The sequence below is a fragment of the Gigantopelta aegis genome, chromosome 15 (genome assembly GCF_016097555.1).
Source record: "Gigantopelta aegis isolate Gae_Host chromosome 15, Gae_host_genome, whole genome shotgun sequence".
Taxonomy (NCBI): Eukaryota; Metazoa; Mollusca; class Gastropoda; order Neomphalida; family Peltospiridae; genus Gigantopelta; species Gigantopelta aegis.
Window position 1 is genome coordinate 29,834,891 of NC_054713.1, and position 19,511 is coordinate 29,854,401.

At 38.3% G+C, this 19,511-nt stretch overlaps 1 protein-coding gene across 1 annotated transcript in view; it reads right to left on the reverse strand.

Moving 5' to 3' along the window:
- The window catches only part of LOC121389751 (phospholipid scramblase 1-like), a 36,563-nt gene that overhangs the window by 2,837 nt on the left and 14,215 nt on the right, over positions 1-19,511 (reverse strand). The window contains exons 2-12 of the mRNA XM_041521399.1: positions 15,258-15,437; positions 14,566-14,697; positions 12,103-12,180; positions 10,829-10,902; positions 4,179-4,205; positions 3,811-3,837; positions 3,516-3,542; positions 3,081-3,173; positions 2,794-2,896; positions 1,326-1,384; positions 592-652 (exon numbers count right to left, since the gene is read on the reverse strand). Coding sequence (XP_041377333.1) covers positions 592-652; positions 1,326-1,384; positions 2,794-2,896; positions 3,081-3,173; positions 3,516-3,542; positions 3,811-3,837; positions 4,179-4,205; positions 10,829-10,902; positions 12,103-12,180; positions 14,566-14,697; positions 15,258-15,437 — 861 coding nt within the window. The remainder of the gene's footprint in view (positions 1-591; positions 653-1,325; positions 1,385-2,793; positions 2,897-3,080; positions 3,174-3,515; positions 3,543-3,810; positions 3,838-4,178; positions 4,206-10,828; positions 10,903-12,102; positions 12,181-14,565; positions 14,698-15,257; positions 15,438-19,511) is intronic.

The following is a 19,511-nucleotide window of genomic DNA, read 5'->3' on the forward strand; positions in this document are numbered from 1 at the left end:
TTGTTTCTTCAGTTCGAAGACTAATTCCTGACGTGACACGTTAGGTATTACGTAACCACCAGCTCGCCAGAGGGTGTATTCACTGGGATGGTACAAAATGGCTGCGCCTGTTATATATAATAGCCGTCACATTTAACCGTTTTATTAATTAACTACATGATTACACTTGATATTAAGCAATAATGTGCATTATGTATCGTTGAATATGCATACCAGTTCAAAACCCTTGCTTTAGCATTCCTTTAACAGAGACAAACATGGATGAGATGAATAGTGAAGGTGCAGTATTTTCATTTCGGTATGGGATTACTGGACAGGTCCGTGCTCCACGCTTGCTGTCAGTTGAGCTATCTCGGTATCACTTGACCCCGGGGTATATACAGAACCTATAGTGCATGCCGGATAATCATCCTCATGTGGGTCATACACTCGGGAGACACACCCATAATAGTACCCGTGAAGTGGGTAAAACTCGGTGTATGTGGCCTTACACCTACCCATTGAGCCTAGCGGTGCACTCGCTCTGGTGGAGCTGGTACTGGCATGAAATATCCCCCATTGCCTCAGGTGGGATACGAACCCAGTACCTACCAGCCTCAAGTTCGATGTCTACACCACTGAGGCTGGTACAAATAGAAATACAAGTTAACATCTGCAAATGATCAACACAAGGTTTAAAATTGCCCACAGTATGGGGCAGGATTTAGCTCGGTTGAGTGCTCGCTTGAGGTGCTTGCATTGCAGAATCATCAAACCACCTCGGTGGATCCATTCAGCTGGATTCAGCCCATTTCATAAAAATTTATCCGTTCAACTGATTGAATTTTTTCTCGTTCCAACCAATGAACTACAACTGGACAAAGACCGTGGTATGTACTTTCCTGTCTGTGGGAAAGTGCATATAAAAATCCCTTGCTGCATTAAGAAAATGTCGCAGGTTTCCTCTATTGACTGTGGGTCAAAATTACCAAATGTTTAACATCCAATAGCTGATGATTAATAATCAATGTGCTCTAGAGGTGTCATTAAACAAAAGTAAAGTTTGTTTTATTTAACGACGCCACTAGAGCACATTGATTTTTTTATCTTATCAGCTATTGGACATCAAACATATGGTCATTCTGACACTGATTTTTAGAGAAAACTTGCTGTCGCCACATAGGCTACTCTTGTACGACAAGCAGCAAGGGATCTTTTATTTGCGCTTCCCACAGGCAGGATATCACAAACTATGACCTTTGTTGAACCAGTTATGGATCTCTGGTCGATGCAAGTGGTTTACCTATCCATTGAGCCTTGCGGAGCACTGAAAATAAACAACTTACAATGAGGAAGACCGCTGCCAAGAGAAGTGCCTTCATTTTCACATCCAGATCCATTGGGACTGAAAAGACAAGAATCAGTTCACATGTACCGGCAGCACAACACACCTGAGGCTCGCTTTCAATCAACGTGATTTCATGCGTTTCGAGTTGATCAATGAGCGACTGTTTCCGACAGTGACATCATAAAGTGAAGTGGTCACTTACACTGTACAGCTTAAAAGTACACTTCGATGATGTTAAATTGTGTATTGTAATCACCTTACAAAAATGAAAATATGGAAATGCACACTTCTGTTTATTGGAACAAAGTAAAAAGTCTGTTTTGTTTAACAACACCACTAGAGCACATTGATTTATTAATCATTGGCTATTGGATGTCAAACATTTGGTGATTTTGACATAGTTTTAGAGAGAAAACTCGCCACATTTTTCCATTAGTAGCAATGGATCTTTTGTATGCACCATCCTATAGACAGGATAGCACATACCACAGCCTTTGATATGCCAGTTGTGGTGCACTGGGAATGAGAAATAGCCCAATGGGCCCACCGACAGGAAACATATGGAAACATGCATGAGAAATTGCGCATGGAATTACATTAATGGAAAGTGGGTTAATTGTGAAACACCAGTACGGTACGGTACCTCAAAAGGATTTCATTTAACAAGCTTTCAAAGAGTACCCCCCAAAAAGCAATACATAACCCTTGCCAGGACCAACACATTTTTATAAGTTCAAGGGCCATAACTCTGTCAACAACAGGCAAAATTCTCACGGAAGTCAAACTTGGTCTGCAACTCTACATAATTAATTATACACAAAATTTCAGCTCAGTTTTTTTAGGCATTATGTAAAAACGTTCGAAAACCTACATGTGCCAGTTTGGTACAGACAGACAGACAGACTGAGAGGCAGGCAGACAGACAGACAGACAGAGGCAGACAGACAGGTAGACAGACAAAGAGGCAAACAGACAGACAGAGAGGCAGACACAGACAGACAGACAGACCAATGGAAACAAAACCTATTGTCCTTCCATTTGGACGTATCCAGTGGACGGGCGTAGGCTGGGGGGGGGGGGGTTCGGACGAAAACATACAGGTTTATACATATGAAGTTTCTGGTGGTGCAAAAACAAAATAGAATAAGGGTCCATTTGGTTCATATTCAACACCCCCCCCCCCCCCCCCCCCCCCATGTCTAGATCATGCTACTCCTTTGGTGGAACTAAAACCACAACAAAACATAGCCAACATCATTATATATAATATATATATTCTATATCAATACCTCAAAAATATTTCCTTTTTCTTTCTCCTTTTCAAAAATAGAAACTAATTAATATATATAATACACTTTCTTATAAAATGAAACAACTTTGCAGCAAAACTCCACCAGGTTTTGTTTTTCTTTAAGCAAACCAATACATAGATACAACTTGTTAAAAATATAACTTTTAAGTCTTACATGTAACACGAAAGTCGTCAGCATCAGTAAACAATTCTTGAATTAGTTTGGTCAACTCTTTACTGATCTTACCAACCTTGGTACCCTCATCGCAAGAGAAAATCTGAAAGAATAAACACAACACATTGATCTTATTAACGTCTGTATCCTCATCACTAGAGAAAACCTGAAAGTATAAATAAAGAATAACCTCTGTTTAGTGATCTTACCAACCTCTGTACTCTCATCACTAGAGAAAACCTGAAAGAATAAACACAACATAACCTCTGTTTAGTGATCTTACCAACCTCGGTACTCTCATCACTAAAGAAAACCTGAAAGAAACATAACCTCTGTTTAGTGATCTTACCAACCTCGGTACTCTCATCGCTAGAGAAAACCTGAAAGAATAAACACAACATAACCTCTGTTTAGTAATCTTACCAACCTCGGTACTCTCATCACTAGAGAAAACCTGAAAGAATAAACACAACATAACCTCTGTTTAGTGATCTTACCAACCTCGGTACTCTCATCTCTAGAGAAAACCTGAAAGTATAAATAGAGAATAACCTCTGTTTAGTAACCTTCCAACCTCGGTACTCTCATCACTATAGAAAACCTGAAAGAATAAACACAACATAACCTCTGTTTAGTGATCTTACCAACCTCGGTACTCTCATCACTAGAGAAAACCTGAAAGAATAAACACAACATAACCTCTGTTTAGTGATCTTACCAACCTCGGTACTCTCATCTTTAGAGAAAACCTGAAAGAATAAACACAACATAACCTCTGTTTAGTGATCTTACTAACCTTGGTACTCTCATCACTAGAGAAAACCTGAAAGTATAAATAGAGAATAACCTCTGTTTAGTAACCTTCCAACCTCTGTACTCTCATCGCTAGAGAAAACCTGAAAGAATAAACACAACATAACCTCTGTTTAGTGATCTTACCAACCTCGGTACTCTCATCTTTAGAGAAAACCTGAAAGAATAAACACAACATAACCTCTGTTTAGTGATCTTACTAACCTTGGTACTCTCATCACTAGAGAAAACCTGAAAGTATAAATAGAGAATAACCTCTGTTTAGTAACCTTCCAACCTCTGTACTCTCATCGCTAGAGAAAACCTGAAAGAATAAACACAACATAACCTCTGTTTAGTGATCTTACCAACCTCGGTACTCTCATCTTTGGAGAAAACCTGAAAGAATAAACACAACATAACCTCTGTTTAGTGATCTTACCAACCTCGGTACTCTCATCTTTGGAGAAAACCTGAAAGTATAAATAGAGAATAACCTCTGTTTAGTAACCTTCCAACCTCTGTACTCTCATCACTAGGGAAAACCTGAAAGTATAAATAGAGAATAACCTCTGTTTAGTGATCTTACCAACCTTGGTACTCTCATCACTAGAGAAAACCTGAAAGTATAAATTAAGAATAACCTCTGTTTAGTAACCTTCCAACCTGAAAGTATAAATAGATAATAACCTCTGTTTAGTAACCTTCCAACCTCTGTACTCTCATCGCTAGAGAAAACCTGAAAACTATGAATAAAAACTAAAGGCATGTACAAACTGTGAATCTTCGAATCTTTTGTAGAATTTTTGTTAAAGGCGCAGACCCTAGTTTCAACCTGTAAAAATGGACACTAAGTTTGGTTAAGTTACAGACCTGTAACACATTTGGATAATGTTACAAGAGAGTGAAACAAGAGTCTGTGAAGTTGAAACGGTGAAATACCATTAAAAAATAGACTTAAACTTGACTCCATAACTGTTACTTGCACCGACCAGTGATCCATAACTGGTTCAACAAAGGCCATGGTTTGTGCTATCCTGCCTGTGGGAAGTGCAAATAAAAGATCTCTTGCTGCTAATCAGAAAGAGTAGCCCATGAAGTGGCGACTGCGGGTTTCCTCTCAAAATCTGTGTGGTCCTTAACCATATGTCTTACGCCCTATAACCGTAAATAAAAATGTGTTGAGTGCGTCGTTAAATAAAATATTTCTTTCTTTTTTCCATAACTGTTACTTCTCAGATGCATGTGCATTTTTAAAAATAAAAAAAATGCATTTTATGGTATTAGAAACACCAGGATGATCAGAAAATCTTCAGTTGTACAGAAATGGATAATCTAAACAATAAAATATCAGTAAAATTTGATTTCAGTGATCATAAACAGCTCTAATAGTGAAAAATAAGCCTGTAGTGTTTAAAAACTAGGGTCTGTCCCTTTAATATTAATTTAGCTCCCCATCCGTTTTCAGTAAAACAAGCTTTTGAGACACTCACTCAAATTTGTTTAGAGTAATCTGAACTATCAGAGAATTTCAAGTGAAAATAAGTCGAAACATATATTTAATTGACAGGTGACATCTGATTAACAAATGACATCACACTGTTTTATTTAATGACACCACTAGAGCACATTTATTTATTAATCACCGGCTATTGGATGTCAAACATTTAGTAATTTTACATGTAGTCTTAGATAGGCAACCTGCTACATTTTTCAATTGGTAGCAAGGGATCTTCTATATGCACCATCCCTCAGACAGGATAGCACATACCACGGGACATCACACTGAGACACATTGGTGCTCTGTACACCAAGCATACTCCACTCAAGAGCATGAAACTCGGGCATTTCATTGTTTGACATGCAATTTTGATTCTGTCACTTGAAATCTTTACTGCAAATCGGTAATATCTATATCTATAAAAATGTGATAATAAAAATGCTAATTCTTAATTAAATATTTGTGGAATTTTAACAAACTTATTAATTACAATTCTTTGTCTTCTTGCTCAGGCAGGAAGGAACTAGAATAAAGTTTATAAAGGAGTGGGCTATTTCTCATTCCATCCAGTGCACCATGACTGGTATATCAATTAAAGGCCGTGGCATGTAGTGGGTTTCCTCTCTAAGACAATATGTCGAAATTACCAAATGTTTGACATCCAGTCGCCGATAATTAATAAATCAATGTGCTATAGTGGTGTTGTTAAACAAAACAAACTTCTATTCTTTTCTAGAAATCGTAGGTCACCTACTCTGGTTTACTGTCTATGTAAAGTCATGTTTGTCTCTGTCTGTCAGTGTCCGTTTCTCTCTCTCTCTCTCTCTCTCTCCCTCCCTCTCTCACACACACACACACACACACACACACATATCCCCCACACACCACATATAACTTTTCCTAATTCCCTCCTTACTTGGTAAACCTGATCAGGAATGCAGCAAGGTAGAAAAAAAATGCATGGGCCTCTGATTTGGAGAACCATTTCCATGTTAGTATCAAGAATCGCATACCGTGAATTGCAGCAGTTTACTCTAAAAACAAATAAAACAAATACGGTATATGAATCCAGAAATCTATAATACAAAAGTCGTTCTTTTAATATATAATAACAAGACTGTTTTAATATGTATCGCACAAGTCTTATCATATATCAGTGGCGTAGGAAGGTGCCAAAATGTGGTCACACACACACACACACACACACATACACACACACACATGCATGTACACACACACACACACACATACACACACACATACGTACACACACACGTATACACACGTACACGTACACACACACACATAAACGCACATACACACGCACACGCACGTACACACAAACACATACATACACGGGCTACCACTGAAAAAAGTTACGGTCAAGGTCTGATATATATATATATATATATATATATAGCATCACTGCTGCTACTGGATCAAGAAAAATGGGGGAAACACAGCCCCTTGCTCCCCCAATTCCTACGCCAGTGTATATAATACTAAATGTTTTGTTTTAATATATATATAATATAATATAAAAAGTTTGTTTTTTTCACATGTAATAGACAAGTCTTTGTTTTAATAAGTAACATACAAGTCATATCTAAATATGTAACGCCTAGATCTCATTAGACGACGAGACTCCACTCAACAGCATGTTGCACTGTGATCCACAACTCGTTCAAATGTTTGGTCATGTCAAATGCTGTCAGGCAGATACAAAAAATCAGTCACAAGTCTTTGTTTTAATATGTAATGCACAGGCCTTTGTTTTAATATGTAATACACAAGCCTTATAGTTTTAATATGTAATACACAAGTTATATCTAAATAGATAATACATACATCTTTGTTTTAATATGTAATACACAAGCCTTATAGTTTTAATATGTAATACACAAGTTATATCTAAATAGATAATACATACATCTTTGTTTTAATATGCAATACACAAGCCTTATAGTTTTAATATGTAATACACAAATTATATCTAAATAGATAATACATACATCTTTGTTTTAATATGCAATACACATATTGTTAGGACCTAACTAGCATGTAGGGTCTCACTACACAGATTACTTCCGGGTGAGAGTTCACTGATGACGGTCCACTATATAGTTCCTAATTGTGACACATGTTATGGTTCACATTTTCACTTCCAGGAAATGGTGAAGAATTAAAACAATATGTGTGTTTAATGGTAAGCCTTCTGGCTGTATTTTGCCTATGTTATTTTGTAATATTGTGCATTGACCTTTTGGGACATGGGTATATAGCGCAAGAGACAGCCAGAGTGAATTGGTTAATGAACCACCTGTTCGGACCGGTACTACTGCCAGTTTGTTTTGTTTAACGACACCTCTAGAGCACATTGATTATTAATCATCGGCTATTGGATATCAAACATTTTGGTCATTCTGACTCGTAGTAAATAGAGGAAACCCGCAACATTTTCTTAATGCAGCAAGGGATCTTTTACATGCACTTTCCCACAGACAGGAAAGCACATACCACAGGCTTTATCCAGTTGTGGTGCACTGGTTGGAATGAGAAAAAAAACAATTATTTGAACGGATCCACTGAGGTGGTTCGATCCTGCGACACAAGCACCTCAAGCGAGGGCTCAACGGACTGAGCTAAATCCCGTCCCAGTACTACAGCCAGATGCGGTCATGTAGCAAGAAACTGAGACAGAAATGTTCTCAATTTTGGAGTGAAAATAAATGCTTATATAATATTATGTATGTTCGCAATGGTGTACAACGTTTAGTGCCAACGAGAATCCGTTCTATTGGCAATCTTCATTTGAAGTTGGGTAATTTAACATGGGTTTCAATGGCAGATGACATCTGTGTAGTGAGACCTAGACAATCTTACAACTGTTTGATATATCCAATTGGGCTTCCAACAGGTGACTCGACGGTCACGAAGTTAGCACAGCAGTCAACCCCAGCACAACAAGGTAAATTCCCACAGCATTTGAAATTCATATGTACACGGATCACCTCCTAAATAATTAAAACAATGCAACACTTGTGAACTCTCTCAATATGTAAACAAATCGCCTCTGAAACACACATGATAAATAATTAAAACAACGCAACACTTGAACTCTCGCAATATGTACACGGATAACCTACGACCCCCCCCCCAAAAAAAAAACCCAACCCCAACAACAATAACAACAACAAAACAACAACAACAAGAACAAAACAACACAACAACACAACAACAACAACAACAAAAACAACAACAACAAGAACAAGAACAACAAAAAAAAAAAAAAAAAAACCTACAATAAACTGATTCGGTGAATAAAGAAATAATTTGTGATGTAACATTCACGATTAATCTAGTTCATAAAATAAATATTAAGTAAAATAAATTTAATTTTAAAATTAAATAAAAACATATTTTAATTAATAAATGTTCTAACACATGTTTATTTTGACAGTTGGTCAAGAGAAAGAAAGATAAGAAACCCAATGCCACCACATCAGCTATGCCAACAAATAAAGCAGAAAGGGATCTTTCATTTGCACTTTCCAACAGTCAGGACAGTACATACCATGGTCTTCAATGTGTCAGTTGTGGGGTATTAGTTGCGATGTGTGATGGGAGGTAACCCAGTGGTAAAGCGCTGGCCTGATGCACGGTTGGTCCAGGATCGATCCCCGTCAGTGAGCCCATTGGGTTATTACTAATTTTAGCCAGTGCACTTTGACGGGTATATCAAAGACCATGGTATGTGCTGTCCTGTCTGTGAGATGGTGCATATAAAAGATCCCTTGCTACTAATAAAAAAATGTAGGGTGTTTCCTCTCTGACTATACGTCAAAATTACCAAATGTTTCACATCCAGTACCTGATGATTAATAAATCAGTGTGCTCTAGTGGTGTTGTTAAACAAAACAAACTTTCTTTTAGTTGGGATGGAGAAAAAAACCCAAAGTCCATAGAAGGTGGTAGATCCTGCAACCCATCGCACCTCAGGAGAGGACTCTAACCAACTGGTCTAAATCTCCCCACCCCTTCAATGGGAGGAGTAACATATATTATGGAGAATTTATCAAAGAATTTAATTGTTACACCAGTTAGGAAGCACTGGCTGCAATGAGGAAGCGGAGGGCAAGGAGGAATATGCCCCACCACATTGTGTGTGTGTGTGTGTGTGTGTGTGTCTATATATATATATATATATATATATATATATGTGTGTGTGTGTGTGTGTGTGTTTATATATATATATGTATGTATGTATGTGTGTGTATATATATATATACTGAACAAAAAAAGAAACTTCCGATTTGTACATATAGTATTTGTTGTGTTAAAGAATTCATTGTGTAATAAAATTAAATAGGTAGTATTAGCCTTGAGCTGTATTATCAGTATTCATGAATTTTATCGATTATTTTTGCACTGTTAATCGTCGACAACGTGAAATTCAATTTGTACGTGCATGCATGGTTCGACATGTCCCGTGTAGTATTCGGTCAATTTGTTTTACTTGTCTTACTGACATTGTTGTCAAGTGAACGAAAACACTTCAAAATTTGTAAAAAAAAAAAATGTTTTTTAAATTGTAGCATTTTTAGTATGCCAAGAATACCCAATAATTTACGCGAACGGGCGATTGGCATGCTTGATGCTGCCATGTCGACAGAAGACGTGGCAAGGCATGTTGGGAGTTGTAGTCGAGCGATACAAAATCTTCGCGTAAGATTTCGAATGACAGGAAGCACCAACGACTTGCCACGTTGTGGACGTCCGCGTGTTACAACGCGTGGTCAAGACCGCTATATCATGAACACGCATTTGCGCAATCGATTCCAAACTGCCACTGCTACTGTTGCTAACACACCTGGGCTTTAGGACAAATAACATTGATTTCTGATGACTGGCCCGCTAAAAGTCCTGATCTCAACCCCATCAAGCATGTCTGGGATAGTCTGGACAGACGATTGAGGCATCGTCCCAACCCACCCGCTAACGTCAACGAACTTCGTCAAGCGCTCATTCAGAAATGGAACAATATTCCACAGGCAGAAATCAACATTTTAGTCAATTCTATGCGCCTGCGATGCACTGCAGTGGTCAATTCAAGAGGTGGTCATACCCGTTATTAATTTTTTTTTTTTTAACCCCTACCACACTTGGTCAAAATTTCTCCCAGTTTCTGTTAACCTATGGCCATGATTTTTGCACCAAACGATGCATCATGGAACACTCTTTAAATGCATATATAACAATTATTCCCCCAGTTTGTTTTCATCAAGTTATGTTCAAGCAAAGTTAGCGGAAGTTTCTTATTTTGTTCAGTGTATATTTGATTTTGTTTGTTTCTTTTACGTTCATCTGGGTATGAACAAACAAAATCATCCGTAAACTATGAATCAGCAAAGCTGTTCTAGCTCACATAACTTTGCGGATGATTTTTTTTGTTCATACCCAGATGAACGTAAAAGAAATAACAGACAATAGTTATAATTAAATTTGAAACATACTTACTAATAATAACATTAAAAGTTTATATTTTATTTTGAAACTTTTTGTTGGTTAGAACAATAACGCTCAGTAAGACAAATTACCATTACAAAATGACGTCATCAAGTATGACGTTCCCTGACAACGTAATTTTTACATTCATCGGGAAATGAACAAACTCCCGTTGCTAGGCTGGACCAATGGGATATATATATATATATATATATATAATATAAATATAAAACACACCTGTCCAAAGTTATCAGTAATATCTATATATCTGTATATCTGGACATCATTACAGCACTTGTACACAACAGCCTCTGAAATAATAAATGAGATAATGCTAAATGATTTTAAAAATCAACAATCTGCTTGAATACTGCTTAACTTCTGTCATTCAAAATACATACTACAATTAAAAAAGAAAATGCAAATTAGGGTTATAGCTAGTTTGTAATTAGAACAAGTTTACTTGATTACAAACACTCAATTCCGTGAAATGATAAAATGGTATATCAACCTGTACATCCTCTGAATCTCGATATGCATTAATCCCTTCTTAAAAAACAAAATTTCTTACACACCAGTTGGTGAGAACATGATTTGTTATTTTTAATAAGACACACTTGTCAACAGCCATATGTGCGATAACATTTCACAGGCATACGCCTGGCTACACCTAGGTGATAACCAGGTCACCAATGCCATATATTATACCACCCAGTGGAAAAGCACGGTAGAAATAGATCACTAGATGTGACATACAAGTTAACCTGAAATTGACTTGTCTGTGACTTACTGTAAGCATGAGTGCCGTAAATATTTGTTGAAAAAGAAATTATAAATTTATTTTAAACCTGGTTTTTAAAGATACCATGTATGTAAGAAATTGAATACAACTTTTGTGTCTGTTGAGTACCATTTATCTTACAACAGATTGTTTACAAACTTTCGCTCTTTTGATCTGCTTTTTTTTTGTTTAAGCAACTTGTAAAATTAATACAATGAAACCTCTTAAAACCAGACCCTCCATAAACCGGAATCACCTCAAAACCAGATGTTTTTCATGGTCCCTTTTTAAATATCTGTACAGATGAAAACCTCTTTAAACCGGATACCACTTAAAACTAGACTTTTTACTTGGTACTAAAGGTGTCCGGTTTAAAGGGGTTTCACTGTAGTATCTAATAGCCACTCGTTAGATGTATTATACTCTATTGCACCTGTTGTGTATTTCACCGGCCTCGGTGGCGCAGTGGTTAAGCCATCGGACTACAGGCTGGTAGGTACAGGGTTTACAGCCTGGTACCGGCTCCAACCCAGAGCGAGTTCTTAAGGGCTCAGTGAGTAGGTGTAATGCCACTACACCCTCTTCTCTCTTACTAACCAACTAACAACTAACCCACTGTCCTGGGCAGGCAGCCCAGATAGCTGAGGTGTGTGCCCAGGACAGCGTGCTTGAACCTTAATTGGATATAACCACGGAAATAAGTTGAAATGAATGAATGTATTTCACTTACCTTGAGCTGCAAAATACACCTGCTGACCCATATTGTTGACAATTTTGTATTTGTTAGGAGTTTCCAATCCTGTAAGAACTAAAAAAAACTCAACCAAATGCCACATAATTCAATGTCTCACCAATCACAAACATACAAGCATTGTGAAAAACAGTTTGGAAAACTATGTGGAACAGACAACAAACAGATAGACAGAAAGATGGAAGGAAGGAAATGTTTTATTTAATGACACACTCAACACATTTTATTTACGTTATAATGGTGTTGGACATATGGTTAAGGACCACACATATATAGAGAGAGGAAACCTGCTGTTGTCAACTCTTTTCGATTAGCAGCAAGGGATCTTTTATATTCACCATTCCACAGACAGGATAGTACATACCACAGCCTTTGTTACACCAGTTGTGGAGCACTGGCTGGAATGAGAAAACACTGACACAGAAGAACGGAGATGAAACTTATAGTCCCATCGGGTTTAACCAACAGAGGATTAATAAAACCCCTCAAAGTGTCTTATCTTAACTCTTTATTATGCAATATAACCATGCATAGCATGCCCCTCAATTAAAAGTTAAAGTTTGTTTGGTTTAACAACACCACTAGAGCACATTTATTTATTAATCATTGGCTATTCCCAAACAAAAATGCATGCTTGCGGCTAGGTGTATACACTTGTGGAGAAAAAGCTAAGTCCAAATCATTTTCATGGTTATTTTCTTTTTAATTCATAACTTCTCATATGATTTATCAAATTCAGTGGGAACAGTGGCTAAACAACCAAACATACATGTTACATATTTAGATAGTATTTACAATAATAATTAAAACAAAATTAATATTAATACATACGAATGATAATACAATAAGGTTAAAACAGAATCATCTTGTAATAATTGGATTTTCAATTGGCCCCAAAAATAATAATATATGCATGGCCATGAGAGGATGACATGGGCCATGTTTGGTTGAAATTAGCCTGGTGGAATTTGAGAAGATGTTGAAAATGTCTGAGCCAATCAGAGGCCAGGGTGGCCATCTTGGATTTTGAATCAGCCACAAAAATAACAACACTTAGTAAGTCATGAGAGAATCATTTGGACTAAGTTTGATTGAAACCTGCCTGGTGGACCTTGAAAAGAAGCAAAAAAAATGTCTCTGTCAATCAGAGGCCAGGGCAGCGATCTTGATTTTAAATCTGCCCGAAAAAATAACAAACTTGGTCAGGGCCATGAGAGGATCATTAGGAATACATATGGTTTAAATTTGCATGGTGGAACTTGAGTAAAAGTTAAAAATGTCTCAGTTATTCAGAGACAAGGGCGGCCATCTTGGACTTTTTATTGGCCTGAAAAATAACAACACTTGGTCAGGTCTATAAGAGGATCATTTGGACCAAGTTTGGTTGAATCCTGCTTGGTGGAACAGGAGAAAAAAGAAAACAAGAAGAAACAAACAAATCACTTTACACCACAGTGTGGATCTCCAGATAGTGGAGGAATATAACCTAAAACAAGAGGAAGAAGAAGAATATAGGACCAGGAGCTTTTTAGCATATTAGTTTAGTCAAGACTATCCCACATAAATGGAACATGTCTATCAGACAGGTAAACTAATTTTGTAGCCTAAGTATCTGACAACATGTAGCACCTATTTTTTTGTTTTAACTGTTCATGTTTTTCACTTTAAAACCATTGTTGTGTTTTTTAAAGAATTATACAAGATGCAAGATGGCTGCCACTGATGCAAGCTTGTAGGTAGATCGTCGCAAGCTTGCAGGAAGCTTGTTGCAAGCTTGCGGGAAGCTCGTCGCAAGCTTGCAGCAAGGTTGTAAAAAGGTTCCAAATACTAGCTTAAACTGAATAAGCTTGCGGGAAGCTCGTCGCAAGCTTGCGGCAAGGTTGTAAAAAGGTTCCAAATACTAGCTTAAACTGAATAAGCTTGCAGGAAGCTCGTCACAAGGTTGCAAAAAGCTCGTCGCAAGCTTGCGGCAAGGTTGTAAAAAGGTTCCAAATACTAGCTCGAAACGCGGTAGTTACTACCTTGCTGCAAGGTTGTTACCAGCTATTTATTAAGCTTGCAATTTTTGTTTGGGTTGGATGTCAAACATTTAGTTATTTTGACATTTAGTCTTAGAGAGGAAACCCACTACATTTTTCCATTAGTAGCAAGGGATCTGTTATATGCACCATCCCACAGACAGGATAGCACATATATTGATATAGTCGTGGTGCACTGCCTGGAATGAAAAATAGCCCAATGGGCCTGCTGATTGGGATCGATCCTAGATCGACCACACATCAAGCAAACACTTTACCACCAGGTTATGTCCTGCTCCGCCCCTCGATTAAAGTTGTTGTTTAGTGGTACCTGGGATTCTACAGGCTTGAAAATTTCAAAGACAAGAATCAAGTTTCTTTTTTTGTTTGGTCTTTACTAAAACAAAAATTAAAATGCACCTACTTTCGAGAATTTCCAGCTGTTGTTTAATGAGCAGCTGGTCAAGCTGTGCAAGATACTCCAAGCCTGGCGGACAACCGGGAATCGGCTGAGGACGATTCATCCACTGGACAGGTTGTCCAGGCGTTAGTTGCACTGGTGTGCAAAAGAAAGGAATGTATGATTAGTTAAAGTTTTTTTTTTAATGACACCACCAGAGAACATTGATTATAGAGACTGTTTGCTGCTATTGCTATTCCAACCGATGAAGCAAAGACTGACAACCATAAGTGGTTATCTTCAAAGTTGTGCTTTTTAGAAAAAACAAATAAGCTAGACAGAGAGAGAGAGAGAGCGAGAGAGCGAGAGAGAGAAAGAGAGAGAGAGAGAGAGAGAGAGAGAGAGAGAGAGAGAGAGAGAGAGAGAGAGAGAGACAGACAGACAGACAGACATACATACAGAGACAGAGAGACCTACAGAGACAGAGAGAGAGAGAGAGAGAGAGAGAGAGAGAGAGAGAGAGAGAGAGAGAGACAGACAGACACAAAGAAGCCAAAATTCAGAATTCTGGCAAAAGTCTGAAATATTTCCATCTCTGACTACAATAGTTCTTTAGATAGTGTACGTAGTAACTCTATAGTTAACCAAACAAATTTGAAGTAAAATAATAATTTCTGTGTAAGCTTTGTGACATATTTTAACACTGTAATACTAACTTATAAATTGATCCTCCAAACACTGCTGTCTCTCAACCACTGGAGGAGCCCTATGTTCTCCCGGAGGAGCCCCATATTCGCCTGGAGGAGTCCCATATTGGCCCGGTGGAGTTCCGTATTGGCCTGCTTGAACCCCATATTGGCCCGGTGGAGCCCCATAACCATCTTGTGGATTAGTACCTGTTAAAAATGTAAATGTAGTATTGTCAGAACATTGAAAATTTATACTAATTATTACTATATTAGAAGTTAGGATCCAGGATTTTATAAAGGCGGGATTGTGTGTGCGTCACAAAATGCTAAAAAGGGCAAGTGAGCTCTCAAAGGAAACAATATTTGTAGAGGGGTTCAGGGGAAAAAATTAAAAATAAAGATCCTAAACGTTATGTTATATTTATTGTATGCAAAGCCAAAACGTGGGTGTGAAAAGTGTCTGCATGTTTAATGGTGCTTGCATGTCTGAGTAATAATGAGCAATCATGAATATGAATATTTCCTGACAGAATAGCACAAATGATGATCTTTAAAAAACACATCAATGGAAAAAGAACCCCAAAACAAAGACATCGATCAACTGGTAAGGATGAGATGTTTTGCATGAAATACCATTTTCCCTAACCATAATGGCACTGGTATAATAGATCACGGGGTTCGTAATGGGCTGAAATTCCTGCCGGACATTTGGTTCTGTAAGCTACAAATTCTACCGGGCCAAATCAAAACCTGTCGGACCAAACATGATCATAAAACATGATCATAAAACATAATCATAAAGTATAAACGCAAAAGAATTTTCGGTCTGATGGGGATGACAGGCAAAACGATCTCCCTGCCTGTGGTGATGTTGTCTGGCAAATCTTGGTTGGGACAGCAGTATTTCAACCCCTGAGATGAATATAACTGTAAACTTGGTCGGGACAGCAGTATTTCAACCCCTGAGATGAATATAACTGTAAAATTGGTCGGGATGGCAGTATTTCAACCCCTGAGATGAATATAACTGTAAAATTGGTCGGAATGGCAGTATTTCAACCCCTGAGATGAATATAACTGTAAAATTAGTCGGGATGGCAGTATTTCAACCCCTGAGATGAATATAACAGTAAAATTGGTCGGGACGGCAGTATTTCAACCCGGGATGAATATAACTGTAAAACTGGTTGGAATGGCAGTATTTCAACCCCTGAGATGAATATAACTGTAAACTTGGTCGAAATGGCAGTATTTCAACCCCTGAGATGAATATAACTGTAAACTTGGTCGGGATGGCAGTATTTCAACCCATGAGATGAATATAACTGTAAAACTGGTTGGAATGGCAGTATTTCAACCCCTGAGATGAATATAACTGTAAATTTGGTCGGGATGGCAGTATTTCAACCCCTGAGATGAATATAACTGTAAACTTGGTCGGGATGGCAGTATTTCAACCCCTGAGATGAATATAACTGTAAAATTGGTCGGGACAGCAGTATTTCAACCCCTAAATATAACTGTACAATTGGTCTGGACAGCAGTATTTCAACCCCTGAGATGAATATGACTGTAAACTTGGTCGGGACGGTAGTATTTCAACCCGAGATGAATATAACGGTAAAATTGGTCGGGACGGCAGTATTTCAACCCGAGATGAATATAACTGTAAAACTGGTTGGAATGGCAGTATTTCAACCCCTGAGATGAATATAACTGTAACATTCGTCGAGACGGCAGTATTTCAACCCCTGAAATGAATATAACTGTAAAATTGGTCGGAACAGCAGTATTTCAACCCCTAAGATGAATATAACTGTACAATTGGTTGGGACAGCAGTATTTCAACCCCTGAGATGAATATGACTGTAAACTTGGTCGGGACGGTAGTATTTCAACCCGAGATGAATATAACGGTAAAATTGGTCGGGACGGCAGATTTCAGCCCCTGAAATGAATACAACTGTAAAATTGGTCGGGATGGCAGTATTTCAACCCGAGATGAATATAACTGTAAAATTGGCTATGACAGCAGTATTCAACCCCTGATGAATATAACTGTAAAATTGGTCGTGACGGCAGTATTTCAACCCCTTAGACGAATATAACTGTAAAATTGGTCGGGATGGTAGTATTTCAACCCCTGTATTACAGTGATGTCAATCACCTTAAATGTGCAAAGCTTTCTATTAAAGTTTGTTTTGTTTAACAACACCACTAGAGCACATTGATTTATAAATAGTAGGCTACTGGATGTCAAACAATGGTAATTTTGACATATATAGTCAGAGAGGAAACACGCTACATATTTCTATTAGTAGCAAGGGATCTTTTATATGCACCATCCCACATATCACGGCCTTTTATATACCAGTCGTTGTGCACTTGCTAGAACAAGAAATAACCCAATTGGCCTCTGACAGGGATCGATCTCAGATTGACTGTGCATAAGGTGAGGGCTTCACCACTGGGCTACGTCCCACCCCTGCAGAAGGTGCAAGAATTCTTGAATGTTCTGTTTTATAGACCTTCCATCATTATACCATATATGGATCCTGATAGTCATTTACAGGAAAAGGAAAGAAATATTAAATACTTTGTTTAACAATGCCTCAGTACAAAGAAAGAGGGACTGGGATGAAAGGATGGGGAAAGAGATAGCGGGAGAGAGAGAGAGTAATTAGGGTAATTAAGCTATACATATGTACACATAGGACGGGTTACTGTGCATGTAGCTGCAGGGCATCATGCTAAATTAAGCCCCTAGAGATAGAGGGAGAGAGAGTAATTAGAGTAATTAGGCTATACATATGTACATCGACCCACATAGGACGGGTTACTGTGCATGTAGCTGCAGGGCATCATGCTAAATTAGGCCCCTAGAGATAGAGGGAGAGAGAGTAATTAGGGTAATTAAGCTATACATATGTACATCGACCCACATAGGACGGGTTACTGTGCATGTAGCTGCAGGGCATCATTCTAAATTAGGCCCCTAGAGATAGAGGGAGAGAGAGTAATTAGAGTAATTAGGCTATACCTATGTACATCGACCCACATAGGACAGGTTACTGTGCATGTAGCTGCAGGGCATCATGCTAAATTAGGCCCCTAGAGATAGAGGGAGAGAGAGTAATTAGGGTAATTAAGCTATACATATGTACATCGACCCACATAGGACAGGTTACTGTGCATGTAGCTGCAGGGCATCATTCTAAATTAGGCCCCTAGAGATAGAGGGAGAGAGAGTAATTAGAGTAATTAGGCTATACCTATGTACATCGACCCACATAGGACAGGTTACTGTGCATGTAGCTGCAGGGCATCATGCTAAATTAGGCCCCTAGAAATAGAGGGAGAGAGAGTAATTAGGGTAATTAAGCTATACATATGTACATCGACCCACATAGGACGGGTTACTGTGCATGTAGCTGCAGGGCATCATGCTTAGGCCCCTAGAGATAGAGGGAGAGAGAGTAATTAGGGTAATTAAGCTATACCTATGTACATCGACCCACATAGGACAGGTTACTGTGCATGTAGCTGCAGGGCATCATGCTAAATTAGGCCCCTAGAGATAGAGGGAGAGAGAGTAATTAGGGTAATTAAGCTATACATATGTACATCGACCCACATAGGACGGGTTACTGTGCATGTAGCTGCAGGGCATCATGCTTAGGCCCCTAGAGATAGAGGGACATAGGGCTACTATTAACTGACCCACAACAAAGCTGCAATCTGATTGGTTATAATAGGCCTGTAACATGCATGTGTACCAAGCACCCTTCACAATGATCAGCACCACATTTTTGTACAGGGGCGGAAATTCCAACTCACCCCATACGAAATTAAACCAAGCAACGGTCACCATTGTCAACAATGGGGACATGGCGTGGTTAAGTGCCGTCATCACAAAGAATTGCCCACTTGCTATCGATGTGGGCAAAAGCATGAGCGCATCTCTAGAAACTCGCCATGCACCAGATCAGTGCAGTGCCCCAACTGCCTTAGTCGCCACATGGCCCATGACACCAAGTGTCATCACTACCAGAAGGCGCTACGTAAATTAAACCAAACTAGGGACCAAATCAAGAAAACATCAGTTCAAAAACCAACAAAAATAAACTCAACGGCAACTGTCACAGCTAACTGCTCATTCACAGACAAACTAAAGAGTAATCCACCAACAGATGTCAACCAACTCAAATCTATGTTAGAGCTAGTAGTAAAGGAAATAGCCACCATCAAATTCAACTTAAAAATTTAAAAACTAAAATTAAA